This window comes from Stegodyphus dumicola, chromosome 1 (assembly GCF_044657685.1).
Source record: "Stegodyphus dumicola isolate Sdum_Otavi_A_Nest chromosome 1, ASM4465768v1".
Taxonomy (NCBI): Eukaryota; Metazoa; Arthropoda; class Arachnida; order Araneae; family Eresidae; genus Stegodyphus; species Stegodyphus dumicola.
Genome location: NC_140768.1, coordinates 66,359,101 through 66,374,355, shown reverse-complemented (window position 1 = coordinate 66,374,355; position 15,255 = coordinate 66,359,101). Strand labels below are relative to the sequence as shown.

The window sequence follows — 15,255 nt, the reverse complement described above, 5'->3', positions numbered from 1 at the left end:
TGAATTGATCGAAACTCCATTTTAGGGATCTTTTTTATTATAAAAACATCATTTTTATTATACTTAACATCTTTTTATTATACTTTTACTCAAAACATTAAATTTTATGCATTCATTTTATTCTTTATTTTGTGAAAGTAAACAGTTTTTAGAAAGTAAAGCTTGCACTTATTTTCCCCCTAATGCATCGCATAACTACACGCGCCTGTGTGAAAAACCGTGGCACTGGGAAATGAATCTTGTATCTCAAAGTACCGTAACATGAAACTGTAGTTTATCAATTTATCGGTAGAGAAATAGCACTGCACGAAAGAATCCTAAAATAAGAAGAAAGGATTAAAAACAGAAACTTGGTTAAAAAAATTTTTAATTTCCTTCGTCATAATACAATCAGCTCCTGACACGATAAATAATTGAAAATCCCCTTCCTTACACACTACAAATAATTTCCAAACACTATAGAAGAATCTCGTATATTGATGTGAGATTCCTGTATTGTGTCAGGAGGGATTTGTATTGAATTTTGTGAACTCCAACAAAGGATGAGTCACAATACAACTGTAGACTGGAACAGTTACATGCATGAAATGTGTGCCATTGATTTAATTGTTAAGTTTAATATTTTATTATACTCAGTTAGTTGTGTAAAATTTTAATATAATATATGTGTAAAACAAATGTGTGGCTGTTTAAACATAGTCATATCCTTAGATAAGTTTTTTTCCCTTCCGTTATTATTAAAGCCATTTTTTTATGTAACAAAGAGATATGTACTTTGGTATTACAGGCGGAAATAGAAGTTCTGAAAAAAACTGAGGAAGATTTGAATAAGGGCAAATCAAAATTAGAAGATATTATTGCTCAGCTGCAACAAGAACAGGTAACTGCTTTAAATACAAACATTTAAATTATCAGTGAGTGAGTGAGTACATGATGAAATGAGGCATAAAAGAAAGAATCTGTATAAAGCTGACTTAGTAAAATTTAAATTCTTTGAAATATGTGGGACTATTATTATAAGTGTAAAATGGAAATGCTTCAAGAAGTTTTATAATTTAATGCTAATTGCGTAGAAACATTTATGGAGTTGGTTGTAATCTTGAATTTGTTTTATGATTAACTTAAATATTAAATTTTGTTTGATAATAATGCATTCTACTTGCAGATTTATTTTATTCTCACAAATTGCAAAATTTAAGTTTGGATGTAGATAATTTCTTTAGCTTTTTCAGGTCATATTTGCTGATAGGTCCATATTTTTTTTTTTCTTTTTTCATTAATGGTCCTAAAGTGTCCTTAAAGGAACATTATTTCCACTTGCAGAAAGATGCATGAATCCTGTATATATGTTTGCAAATAAATAATTATAAACTTCTTTATTTCTTACACTACAGCTTGGCACTTCATACCATTTTGATTCTGATAAAGTTTGTAGCTTTGGAGAAAAATTACTAGAAATTATCTTCATTGTGGATTGTAGATGTTTCGTAGGTGTTCATTGGTCAGTTAGGTTCTTTTCTTATTAATTTTAAAGTAAAAAAAAAAAAAAAAAAACTACATATTCTTCCAAGAAAACAAGAAAAGCAACACTTCTGATTGCAAAAATTTATAACCGAGTTTATTTATCCTTTGACAGGTATGAATAAAAGTTATTTAACCATGTCTTCGGATTTTTTAATATGATGTAAATTAATAATCAATATAAATAAATTAGCACCATTTATAGATTTATTTATTGCATTTATTAATTTCATTCTTTTTAATAGTTATAAAAGTAATATAAAATTGAGCTTTTATTGTTATAATAATAATACTATTTACCTTGTATGTTCTCAAGATTTTTTATTTGAAAAGCATGTTTTAAGATTAATGAAATATGCAAGTTTTTTGTTCCATTTGTGCTTTCCATAACTGCATTTTAAAAACCTTAATACAAGCGTAGATATCAATGATAAATTTACTCTTTTCTTGCAGCCTTTTATTGAGAATATTTAAGGCTCCAGTTAAGTTGACAGAAATTGCTAAATCTGTTATCCAAATATAATTATTTAGCTTGTTGATGGTTGTATTTTTGTTGAAGGGGCTGTCACGAAATTTTTTGTTTCATTTATTAAATCCTGACAACGTTTTCATAGAACTCCTTGACTTAACCACCTCACCAAATTTTAATAAATCATTGCTCCACACTTCATTTTGAGTTTCCTCAAGCAATGCAACAAATTTTTGATGATTCAGAGCTCATCCATGGATGTTGTAGTTGCCATTTCCATAGCATTATGCATCTGCTAACTTTTGACTCAGTACTTCTTGATGAATAATTAAAATGTATAATGTATAATGAAAAAATTATTCCTAAACTTTTGTCTGTCTTTATTATTATTATTATTATATTATTTTTCTATTTTCTTACCAATTATGGCTGCTGCATCATCACTTGCAGATTCAACTATTTTATCTTATCTTAATTTATATTTATTTTTTAGTTTCTCTATCAGGAAAAATATCCTACGCACCATTTCTTTCCTTTCATAGGAATTAAGTACTTATAAAACTGAGAATGTACTGTATCTAATAATAATATCTATTTCAAAGACTTCATAATGTTTCTCATGCAAATTGACTTCATAAATTACTTTCTAGAGGTGTGAAAAAAAGTCATAATTGCTTTGAATTTGTGTCTTTAAGAGTCAAATGGAAAAGAACATACATATTTTGAGATCAAAAGAAGAAGAAATAAATGAGTTACTTGCAAAAGTGGAAAATCAAGAGGAAGTAGATATTGATGAAGCTGTTGTTGCTCCAGCTCCACTGTATAAACAGTAAGTCCAGTTTCTTTTCAAATATATTGAGCTTGTATGAACTTGTCCAGTTATAAATGGAAAGTACTCAAAAATGAAGTTAATCATAAAAACCAGTTTCAAGCAATAGAAATTTAAAAAAAAATGTGTATTAAAAATGCATTTAAATTTTTTATATTTGTATTCTCAATAATAATCGGAGATTTGTAACTGATCTTCTGGTGTAGGTGAAAGTAAGATTCATAATTAATTGATTAAATTTCCTTAGTACCTGACTGAATAATTAAAAAATGCTTTTGTGGAATTGGTGAGAAGATTTCACATACAAGTAATAATGGTATAAATATCAATCAAATGAAACTTGGTAGGGGTGGTAGATTTCATGTATTGGCACATGACTAACTTGTGACATTAAAAATAATGTCGCATGTGAATTTACATTGCTGGCCATTAAAATTGTTACACAATGAAGAAAAGCAAATAGCAGAATCTTATTTATTATAAATATATAGTATAAGGAGAGGAAGATGCAATTAAATTTGCAGATGATGGCAGCAAGAATGATTAAGCATGCCAGTCTTTCAGCTACTCACTAGATGTTCTTATAGGGTAAGAGATCTGGAGAATGTGCTGTCCAGGTCAGCAGTGGAACACACTCTGAGGGAAGTCAAAGTAGCACTGGCAACACATGGATGTTGTCGTGAACATTGTGAGTTTAAGAGAAAATAATGAGCGGTTTGTTAAAATTTAGATCAGATGAAAGATCTTTTAATATATAGCATTTTAATACTATTTAGCACAGTGTAATAAGTTCATTTTACAGTACGCAACATCCTCAAAAATGATCGTTACAACGCAGTTCGATCATCCATCTTTTTAACAACAATCTCTCTCGTTGCCATTCCGTAACAGAGAAACTTACCTCTCATGGAGTTCGATAGTGGCGCGACATTCTCCCCACCTTGAGTTTGGGGATACAAACTCAAAACAGTAATATAATGATAATACATACATACAATTTTGAAATAACAATAACGTACATAATAATAATAGAAATATTTCAAAATATTAGAATGCAAATAGAAATCAATATTTTAGAGTTCAAACACAGAAAGTTCAAAAGTTTGTTTAGAAGTTTATAAATCCAGTCTTTTAACTGGTTTTATTTTTCGTCCTGAGCGAGACACGCGAACAGTTTCATTAGAGTCAGTATTAAGCTCAGGATTTTCAGCTACCACTTCCGGAACCTTCTGAGGTTCCGATACGACTTGCTCGTAATTTGGGGTCAATTCCAAAGGATACAGTTGTTGGATTGGTCTTAATATGTTTCCCTTTTCAGTTCGCAGTTTCACAAGTCTGATGATTCCATCTTTTCCTGGAAAGAGTTCCAGTACTCTCCCTAGCAGCCAATGGAGCCTTTTTTTATCATCTGTACCAATTAACACTATGTCACCTACATTTATTTTATCTTCTCTTTTGTTAACTGAAGAACGAAGGAAACCCAGATACTCCCTTTTAAACCTTCGTTTTAGATTTTCACAAACCTTTTGAATATGTCTCCATCTCAAAACAATATTAGTCTTTTCAATTTGATCCAAATCAGGAACATCATTTAATGGAATGTCCTGAAGAAACATTGAGGGGGTCAAGGTCTTCAGATCTTGTTCCTCGGATATGTAAGTTAACGGTCTGCTGTTCATGATAGATTCGCTTTCACAGACGAGAGTCTGCAATTCCTCGTAAGACAAACAGGAGCGTCCAAGATTTTTTCTCAAAAGATCTTTCAAAATCCCAATCAAGCGTTCCCAGAAGCCTCCCCACCATGGAGAGGAGGGTGGGTTAAACTTCCAACGAATTTCGTTGACTCTAAATTCACTTTCAATTGTAGTCCAATCTAATTGTTTCAGAGCATTATTTAGTCCTGTAAAATTAGTACCATTGTCTGAATACATTACAGAAATTCGTCCTCTTCTGGCTATAAACCTACGCATAGCTTGGATGAAGTCATTGGTACTCAGTGAAGGTATTAGCTCAAGATGGACAGCTCTAAAAACGGCACAAGTAAAAAGTACTATCCACACCTTTTGTTTAGATTTAGTCAACAGAGGTCCAGCTATATCTACACCTGATACTTGAAAAACTGCTGCTATTTCTGTTCAGTCTTTTGGAAGAGGTGGAAAAGGTACCTCAAGATGTTTTACCTTATGCCTTTTACATGTTAAGCATTCTTTGATAACACTCCGGACAGTTCTTTTCCCTTTCACTATCCAAAATCTTTCCCGTAAAATAGTCAGTAGAGTTAATGTCCCAGCATTCTTGTTAGCAATATGTTCTTGGGCTATAAATCTTCTCACTGCCAGGTGTTTCAATGGTAGAATTATTGGAGAAATAAAATCTTTCGATTCTTCCTCATTTATCAATCTGGACTTCAATCGTAAAATTCCTTCTTCATCTTCAAATATTAGAAGACCTTTCAAATTTTTTCGTGTTTCTTCATTGGAGTAACATTCCTTTTGTATTACACGGAAAATAGTCCTTTGTGCATTTAACAATTCTTCATTTTGAAGTTCCTTACATTTTCTTAAGTCCTTGGCCTTTGGTTGAAAACGCAGTATCCAAGCCATAACCCTAATCATCTTTGAAAATCTAGAGAATCTTCTGGCTAACTGTAATGGAATTGACTCTAGCTCTGTGTTACTAGCAGAGATGACTGACTTTCGTTTCTCTATCTCTACTTCTTTTTTGTTAATATTTACAGCTGACTTTGGCCACTGCTCCTTCGGATTCTTCAACCAGGCTGGCCCTTGCCACCACTTGCGTTTCTGAAGTTGCCTAGGTCCACAACCTCTTGACAAAATGTCTGCTGGATTCTGGTCAGTTGAAATATGGAACCAATCTTCCGAAATTGTCAATTTTCTAATTTCACTTATTCTGTTTGTAACGAATACCGACCACTGTTCTCGATGAGTTATCCACACAAGAACTGTGGAAGAATCTGTCCAAAAGTCAGTCTTGATGTTGGGAAGTTTTCGAGCTTGCTTCACAGAACTAAACAGCCTAGCACCTATGGTAGCAGCCATTAGTTCAAGTCGTGGTATAGTAATAGTCTTCGTTGGAGTTATTCGTGATTTGGCTTGAAGTAATTGAACAGTCACTGAACCCATACTGGATTCACTTCTTAAGAAAATGCATGCCGCATAAGCTGTCTTGCTGGCATCGACAAAAGTATGGATACTTAAATTGGATTCTTTCATCACACCTAACCATCTTGGAATTTTTATATTTTTGAGGTATTTTAGTTGTTTTGCCCATTTTAAAAAATTCTTCTTTATTTCATCATTCACTTCACCATCCCATGATTCTTTGCTCTTCCAAGCGACCTGCAGCAAAATCTTAGGCTGAATCATAACAGGTGCAAGGAAACCTATGGGATCAAATACTCGACTAACTAGTGAAAGCATTTTCCTTTTAGTTACTTTTTCTCTTTCATCAAATTTCAAAAATTTGGTGTCTATTTCCAAGGTATCTAAATCTTTGTCCCAAACCAGTCCTAATACCGGTGATGTTTTACTTTCTGAAAATGCAGGAATGCCAGAACTTTCCCATCCTCTGAGATCAAACATTCCTTCTTTCATTACATTAATTGCAGATTCGATGAATATTTCTAGTTCGTCATTATTTTGTACACTAGTTACGCAATTATCAACATAAAAACTATCTTGTAATTTTTTAAGAAATTCTTCAGAATATTTTTCTTTCCACGTTTCTTTGGATAAATGATGGTCAATAACCGCCATCAGCAAAAATGGACTACAAGTAATGCCAAATACCACACGGGTGTGACGAAATGTCTTCACTCTACCATCATCACCATACCAAAGAAATCGTAAAAAATCTCGATCTCTTTCATTTAGAGATATCTGTAAAAAAGCTCTTCTGATGTCTGAAATCACACCAATTTCATGTAAGCGAAATCTTGCTAGAATAGACGGAATAGTTTCAATCAAATTAATTCCAGTCTCTAAGCAATCATTTAGAGATGGCTGATTAGAAATCTTTGCCGAAGCATCAAAAACGGGTCTAATTTTCATGGAAGATAGTGAGGACGTTTCCTTAATGACTGGACGATGTGGGAGGTAATGAACAACGGGTAAAGACAACTCCTTTTGGGGAACTTCTTCAATCACTCCTTCCTGCAGCCATTCATTAAAGACTTCATGATACCTTTCACGATATCCGATTTTTTCCAACTTCTTCGTAGTAGATTCGAGTCTTTTCAAAGATAGGTCATAATTGTCAGGTAAGACTGCATGCTCAATCTTCCAAGGCATATCAACCTCGTATCTACCATTTTTTAATTGACGAACTGTTTCTTGGAAATGAACCATAATAGCTCTTCTTGACTCTTCTTTAGTTTTTTGTTCAACAGGATCTCGGATACCCAATAATTCTAAGTCCCACAATGATGAAATAGGCAGGTCTTCTTGAGATAACATAGAAACTATAGTCATATTTACATTGTGCTTATGTTCGGATTGAGGTACTTTACCCATCAAAGTCCAACCCAATTTTGTTTCTATAGCCACTAAACCTGTTCTTAGTTCTTCTCGTTTGCCAGTAAATAACTTCCCTGCAACGTCTGCCCCTAACAGTACTTCAATAGGGCCTGGATTCCCTTGGGTATCAGTTAAGCGTATTCCCTTATTTCCTAATTTGCGAATCCAAGAACCGTATCTTATGCTTGAAATATCATTACAAATAACATCATGGTCTACAGCATCTAATTTACACGAATATTTACCATCAAGGCTACTCAAATAAATCTTGTAACATTGATGTTTATAAATTTCACTTTTCTTTCCACCAAATAAAGAGTGACTAAATTCTTCCTCCCATTGCAAGTCAAAACCCATTTCTTCTGCAGTAGACTTTAAAACATAACTTTTTGAGCTACCCGTATCAATCATTAATCTAACTTTACGCCTTTTATTCTTACCCTCTATGTTCACAACTAGGGTCTGAAGGAAAACTTCATTCGTAGCACGCGAATGCAAAGAATCGATTGTTTTCTCTTTTTTCTCATCATTTTCCTGGTTATGCATTTCACTAGACTTATTACATTCAAGACTAGGACAAAAAAATTTCAAATGCCTTTTTGAACAAATCTGACACTTAACACTTGATCGACACTGGTTACTGAGGTGACCTTTAACCAAGCATATTCTGCATAAACCTTTCTTTTTTACTGCAGACATTTTTTCATCTAACGGAATATAAAACGCCTTTTTACAATTACGCGTTTCATGATCTTTTAAACAAAACGAACAAGAAGGTATTGCTTCATGATTCATCAAATCCGACGCGGAAGGAATATTTTGGCTAGTTGCCAAGTGCTTACGATCAGACTTAGAAAAAATATCCGCTCTGCTTAATTTTATTTTTTCTTCTGACTGAACTTCGCTTTTCAGAAATTCAATTATTGCATCAAGACTCGAAATGTTTCGTTCAGATTCAGTAATTTTTCGTTGTCTTTCAAACGATCGCAATACGTGAATAGGAATAGCACTTTCCACAAGAGGATATAAAATTGTTCCGCAATGATCAGTCGTTACACCAAGACTGCTCAGGGCTCTAAGTTGTGTTGAAAGTTTGTTATGCAAACTACTCAAAGAATCCTGCTTCCTTTTCGCTGCGTTATCCAAAACAAGTTTTATTAACTCTCGAACATAAAAATCAATTAAAAGTTCTTTACGCCCATATCTCTCAGTAAGGCTTTCTATAGCCAAAGGATAATTTTCGTTCGTCACCGGAAAAGATTCTACAATATCTCTAGCTTCTGATTTAATTTTTGTTGACTGTATCAAATAATGGAATTTGTCTGCATTCGTTAAGTTATTATTTTCATGTATGCTTTTAAACTGATTCCAAAACGTAAGCCAATTTTTTAAATCACCTGCGAACTTATAAAGTTCTACTTTCGGTAGGCGTTGGCACAAAGTTTTACATGTATTTTCATCAGTAACTAATTTCCGACTACTCTCTGACGATGTATTTTGGATTTCGTTTAATTTACTCTTAATATTATCGAGAAATCGTTCCGATTTTAACTGTATCCTAACAGCCTTCTCTCGATAGTCCTCTGTTATTTCAAATTCTGTTTCGAATTCTTTATCATCAGTTATATTATCTAAATAAGCACTGTGCGTCAATTCTAATGTTTCTGCCTTTTTCTTGAACAAATAAAAACACATTTCTGCTTCTTCATAATCAACATTATCATCATTTAAAAGTTCATCTAGTCTTTTATACGCTTAGTAAAAGCTGAACGTTGCGCAGTTTTGTTTCTTTTCATCACTTCCATTTTGTCATAAAAGTTTAAAATATTCAGATAAAAATTAGGCAAGAAAAGTATTTTAAACTTCAGTAAAACAATAATCAATAACTTCAAAACGGAAGTATAAGGTAATCAACTTACCCTATCTATTCTTTCATCCGACATGTTTCTAACAAACACGCCCACCCGGGGGCGCCAGAAGATGTCGTGAACATTGTGAGTTTAAGAGAAAATAATGAGCGGTTTGTTAAAATTTAGATCAGATGAAAGATCTTTTAATATATAGCATTTTAATACTATTTAGCGCAGTGTAATAAGTTCCTTTTACAGTACGCAACATCCTCAAAAATGATCGTTACAACGCAGTTCGATCATCCATCTTTTTAACAACAATCTCTCTCGTTGCCATTCCGTAACAGAGAAACTTACCTCTCATGGAGTTCGATAGTGGCGCGACAGATGTGCATTATCTTGTTTAAAGATGTTGTCATGCATGTCCTGCAGATAGGGTGCAGTCACGACCCTTAACATATCAAAAATGTAACAATTGTTGGCATTAATGGCTATGCAAACAAGAGTTGCTTGGGATGTGTGCCCAGTGATACCCCATACTAGCTTGCCAAGTGCTGGGCCCCTATGATGATGGCAAATGCAAACTAGGTACATTCTTTCTCTGTAGGGCCCCCCCTACACGCAGTTGCATCATTAATCTGAATGCAAAACTGGGATTCATCTGAAAAGAGAATGTGGTGCCAGTGTTGTCATTCATTACATTACTGTAGATACTTCTGTCTCTGCTGCAATATCAAGAGAATCCACAACAATGGTCAACATGCTGACAGTCCATGGTACTGCAGAAATTGTTATGCTGTCTCTACTGACCATTAATGTCCTTCATGCGAATAAAGTTCGTACCTTGGACGTACGATCAGCCAAGGCCGAGAACACGTCTGTCCTCTTCAGCCTTAGTGGCTTGAAACGGCATTTAGTATCGCCTTCCTGGATCCATGGATTCCATAGTTACCTGGCCATCATGCAGTGATGGTTCATTTTGTAAAGATTAATAAGAAAATGTTCCTTTTAACTTCACTTTGATTTTTTTTCATTTCATTGTTATTAATAATATTGTAAAAACATCTTGTTATGTCAGAGCAAAGTCCTGTATTAATTGTTTTACTTCAAGTTAATATTAATTGGATAACAAAGCAATTATATCATATTCCTTTCTGATAACTTATATAATGGCAAATATAAACCAAAATAAATATTCAGAGGTAGGGGAGTAGCTTCAATATTAGAATAATCTTTTAGTAATTTTTATGCTTAGCTTCAGTGGTACTACTTACTTCTTTAATCAAGATATATTATGAACAGTAGTATATTTTTATTAAAATGTTTATTTGCATATTAATATAAGAAATTTTTACCATTAAATGTTTAACCACTTCACTGTTTGCCTGGAGAGAGACTGGTCGATTTGTCATCAGTAAATTTGAACCCTAAGTACAATTATTTGTGTATTTTAAGATGGTCATTGTCCTTTTCATATAATTTGAATTACAGTAGAATTCCTGAAATCTGCAAAGCTTGGGACCAAAGGTTGTGCGGATTTTAGGATTTTGTGGATTTCAGAACAGAAAAGATAAATCATAATATTCAGACTAAAAGTGCAAAATAAATAAGGCATATTAGATACATTTAATTAAATTATTATACACTATTACAATAATTTATTATGTACATTAATTATTACATATGTAAATTGATTATATTATATGTATTAGTATTCATTTACATTAGTGCTTACAGGGATATTTAAAAGCATTAGGGATGTATTCAATAGATATAAAAATAAGGGATATTAATAAAGCATAAAATATTTCATTTTTTCTACATGTTTCAAACATTTTTCTGATGAAGGTTTGTTTTAAAACTTTAGGTGCTCCAGAGTAAGTTTTTTTTTTTTTTTTTTTTGTAAATTATTTTGTTGTAAGTCATAATCTCTTGCTCTGTGGCACAGCTTTGTTCTAAAAATTTTAGGTATTTTTAAGATATTTTCTCACTTCTATCAAATTCACTATCTGTGTCGGTGTCAGAATTGTCTTCTTGCTGTGGCGAGTTCAAAACAGAGCCAATGATTTCACCATCAATTATCTGATATGCCAGCGTTGGCTCATCTGAACACATCATCCATTCAACAATATCTTCTTCTTGCAAAACCTCCTCATTTATTTTTTCTTTTGAAAATAAAAGCAATTCTCTTGCTTTAATCCTTGCTGCACTGACCCTAAAACCAGAAAAATTGCCAATTACCGTCAATGCAACTTGTTTATGTTTTCATTGGTTGGATCAATGATGTAGTATTTGTGGGCAAAAAAAGGGCAATGGCATTATCATGTATTAAAATACTTGCATCTGAATGTGCAGAGCAGTTGTCTAACTATAGTAAAATCTTGTAATTTGATGGTAACCCCACTCTGTTACAATGCCTTCTAGCCTCTTTAATGAAATGCTGCATAAACCATTCAGTCATAAGTTGTTTTGTGAACCAGGAATTTTTATTACTCCTGTAAATCATAGGTAAAGATTTTACTCCTTTCAGAGCTCTGGGATTGGTGCTTTTACCCACTACCATTGGTTGACATTTGTAAGTTCCAGCTGCATTGCTGCATACTAAAATGGTAACTCTTTCTTTAGCATCTTTCCCATCTGACGGTGCACTTTCTTCGCTTGTCACAAATGTCTTTCTTGGCAAACATCACCAAAAAAGGTCCAGTCTCGTCCATATTAAAAACCTCTTCTGGGCTAAAATTCTCTGCAACTAAACAAGAAAACTCACCAATAAACTCCTCTGCAGCATCTTTATCTGCTGAAAGTTTTTCCCCACATGCTTTCAGATGATGTATACTGTGTCTCTGTTTAAATCTGTTCAGCCAACCACTGCTGAAATTGCACGGCTCCTCTTTTTTTAAATCAGCCTGAATCTGCTTCGCCTTTTCTCTCAGGAATGGTCCTGAAATCGGTACTCCAACACTACGCTGCAGCCGGAATCACTTGTACAAGACAGCATTGAGGTTTGCCGATTTTGCCTCATGCAAAGATTTTGGATTCCGGTATTAGAATCACTGTTGCTGTAAAATTTCAACAGTTTTTCTTTATTTTTTCCGTATATCATACACAGTCCGTGTCGCTATTCCATATGATTCTGCTATAAAGCGAGTAGTAGCACCTGCCTCCATCTTTTGAGAATTTCCACTTTTTGCACTACCGTCAATGCAACGTGTTTACGTTTTTCAATGTTGCAAACAGTAAAATCATGAGTGCATTTCTTAGCTGCCATTGTATTAAAAAGTGCTGAAATTTAAAATATTTTTAATAGATCAGCAAAATATCCGGATAAAAAAACGGCAGCACTAAACAATCTTGTGAAATAACAAAGTTCAGAAAATACAACAACGTGAATCATGAACTTGAAAGAAGAGTTGAGTGAATCGTCTGCTTTTTACCTCGATGCAGATTGCAGGGGAAAAACACTTTTATTTTATCGTAATGTCAATAATTTGCTGTTTCCGTTATGACTCATTATTATTTGGTAATTATGATGTCATTATTCGGTAAGTATTTTTTTTTTTTCCGATGTTTCGTACTCCATGTTGTAGTTTCCGGAACCTATAAACTCAATGTTTATATTTTGAGAGGCAACGCGGATTTCAGGTCGGCGGATTTTCGGGATTTGACTGTATTAAAATTGTTTAAAACTACTAACAACACTTTTGAAATTGACGAGTGTCTCGGGGCAAACTGTGGAAAATGTTAAATTTTCCAAAAAAAAAAAAAAAAAAAAAAAAAAATTGCCCTTCTTGTTTTAAAAATAATGCGAGCTGAATTCATGGATAGGCTTATCATTGTTTATTGAAATCTACTGAATTTTCTGCATATACTTATACAGATGTCTGTCTACATTGTATCTGGAACACTGCATATTGTGCTATTTTCTATTCCAGGCTTTTAAATTCATTTGCAGAAGAAAATGCTACTGAAGATGCTGTATATTATCTGGGTGAGGCATTAAGAAAAGGTGTGATTAGTCTTGATCTTTTCTTGAAGGTATGTTGTTTTTCTTATTTACTAAACAATTACATTTGTAGCATTATGGAAAGGAATTTATGCTGATTTGCTGTAAATATGGCATCTTAAGTCAGATGGTGTTTGGGAAAAGTAATTAACTGCTCTCAACTGTTATTATCCAGGGGTGGATTAAAAGAACTCTCTAACAACAACAACATAAACAACAACAAAAATAAATAAATAAATAAATAAATAAATAAAAACTTATTTATTGCAAAAAATGCTATTGCAAGACATTAGCCTTACATAAAATTGTTTATGAAAAATACAAAAAGTGTTTGAGCTATTAGAAATGACAGTAGCTAATGCCATAGTGATATTTAGGAGTTGTTTTTATAAGCAACAGTGTGTAATACAATTATCCAAAATAGGAGAATATAAATAAGCATTCTTAGATGGATTTATATATATTTGCTTGCTTATTTTCCCTCATTTTCTTATTAGTTTTACTACTTGAAAACCAGGAGGAAAAAATACACTGTGTATACTATTTCTGAAGAGCCTTTAAATAATGAACATAGCACATTAAAAAGCATACATAGTAAAGATATACTAATATTAATACATTATGTATTTCAAATGACCTTTCAATTTCAATAATATTCTATTTACTTATACAAAATATTTTCGTATTTGTGCATATATTTTACACTGTTACCATAAATTAGAAGTTTCTAAATAATATTCTGAGAAAACTGGGGTGGAAATACATGAGGGAGAAAAAATATGGTAAATAAAAATTGTTCTAAATGTAATGTAAACATTCTTAAATCATCCCGTAAAGGTAAACTGCTCAATCATAAAAATAAAACAAGTGTACAACCATTAGCTTCTATTTTTATATCGACTGCTGTCGAAATATAAAAGTAATGTAAATTAAAACAGCTTATGCTACCTGAAAGGAAGAAGAAAAGACAGAAAACTTTGAATGCTGATTTTAAAATAAATTTAAACTCCAGATTAAACTGCTTGAAAAAAAAAGGTAATAATATTTTTTGTTAATTATAATATGGGTTATTCTTCATTCCTATTTTTTTTTTTAAATTGCCTTCAGATTAACCCTGATTCTTGATGTTTCGTCAGGTAATAAGGATTTGACTCTATAGAGAACTAAAAGTTCCTTGAACTTAAATCATATGCCAAAGTTTTACCAGTATAAGTAGATGCAAACCTACTTATTTTTTTTTTATTTTGATTATTCCTTTAAGCCATACATTGATTGATCCATATTTCTTCATAAGAAATATGATTATCTGCTTATTTTCAACAATGTTTCTATACAAAAACAAACAAACAAAAAGGATGAATATTTAGATGTGGCTTTATTATTATTAAATAGTCAAATAAAATTATTGATCATTTAGTTGGTTATGTGATTAAAAACTAGTTTCTGTGTATGTATTCTCGTAGCCAATTGACTTTATGCTATTTGTAAGGCTTACTAAAATTAGCAATATTACAGTATGTTTGTGTTCTTTAGATTTAAAATGCATTTTAAATAAGTTTGGTTGTTTATGGCAGTTTTATTCTGCAGCTTAATTTTGTACAATATATGGGATACCAGTGTTACCTTTACCAGAAAATAATAAGTAATTTTTTGTAGCATGTTCGTGCCCTTTCGTGGAAGCAGTTTATGCTGAAGGCACTAATGCAGAAATGTCGGGAGAAGGCCAACCTTCCTCACTGATGGTAGAAGTTCCAACAACAGTAAAACTTCCAGGAATTATGAACTGTAAAATAAAGGTTTCAATTTTATGTTCGAGGAATTAAAGGCTTTACGCAGGAGTAAACATATTTCATTTTATTAGAACCTTGTATAATATACATTGTTTGACTGTAATAAATATTTTAATTTAAATAAACCTGTTATAATATTTCAGTTTTCTTGTGCAGTTATGAAATGCCTTATCAAATTTTCAGTTTGCGTATTTAAATGAAGTTGTGAAGAAATTTGCTGAGGTGTAGGCAATAAAAATATTTACTGTGCTTAGAGAA

At 32.5% G+C, this 15,255-nt stretch overlaps 1 protein-coding gene across 2 annotated transcripts in view; it reads left to right on the top strand.

The window, feature by feature from the left end:
- The window catches only part of TSG101 (tumor susceptibility gene 101), a 53,553-nt gene extending 38,414 nt beyond the window's left edge, over nt 1–15,139 (top strand). For both annotated transcript variants that reach the window (XM_035366877.2, XM_035366878.2), the window contains exons 9-12: nt 788–880; nt 2,686–2,819; nt 13,137–13,239; nt 14,864–15,139. In XM_035366877.2, the coding sequence (XP_035222768.1) occupies nt 788–880; nt 2,686–2,819; nt 13,137–13,239; nt 14,864–14,947 (414 nt within the window). In that variant the 3' untranslated portion in view covers nt 14,948–15,139. The remainder of the gene's footprint in view (nt 1–787; nt 881–2,685; nt 2,820–13,136; nt 13,240–14,863) is intronic.
- The last annotated feature ends 116 nt before the right edge of the window (nt 15,140–15,255 follow it).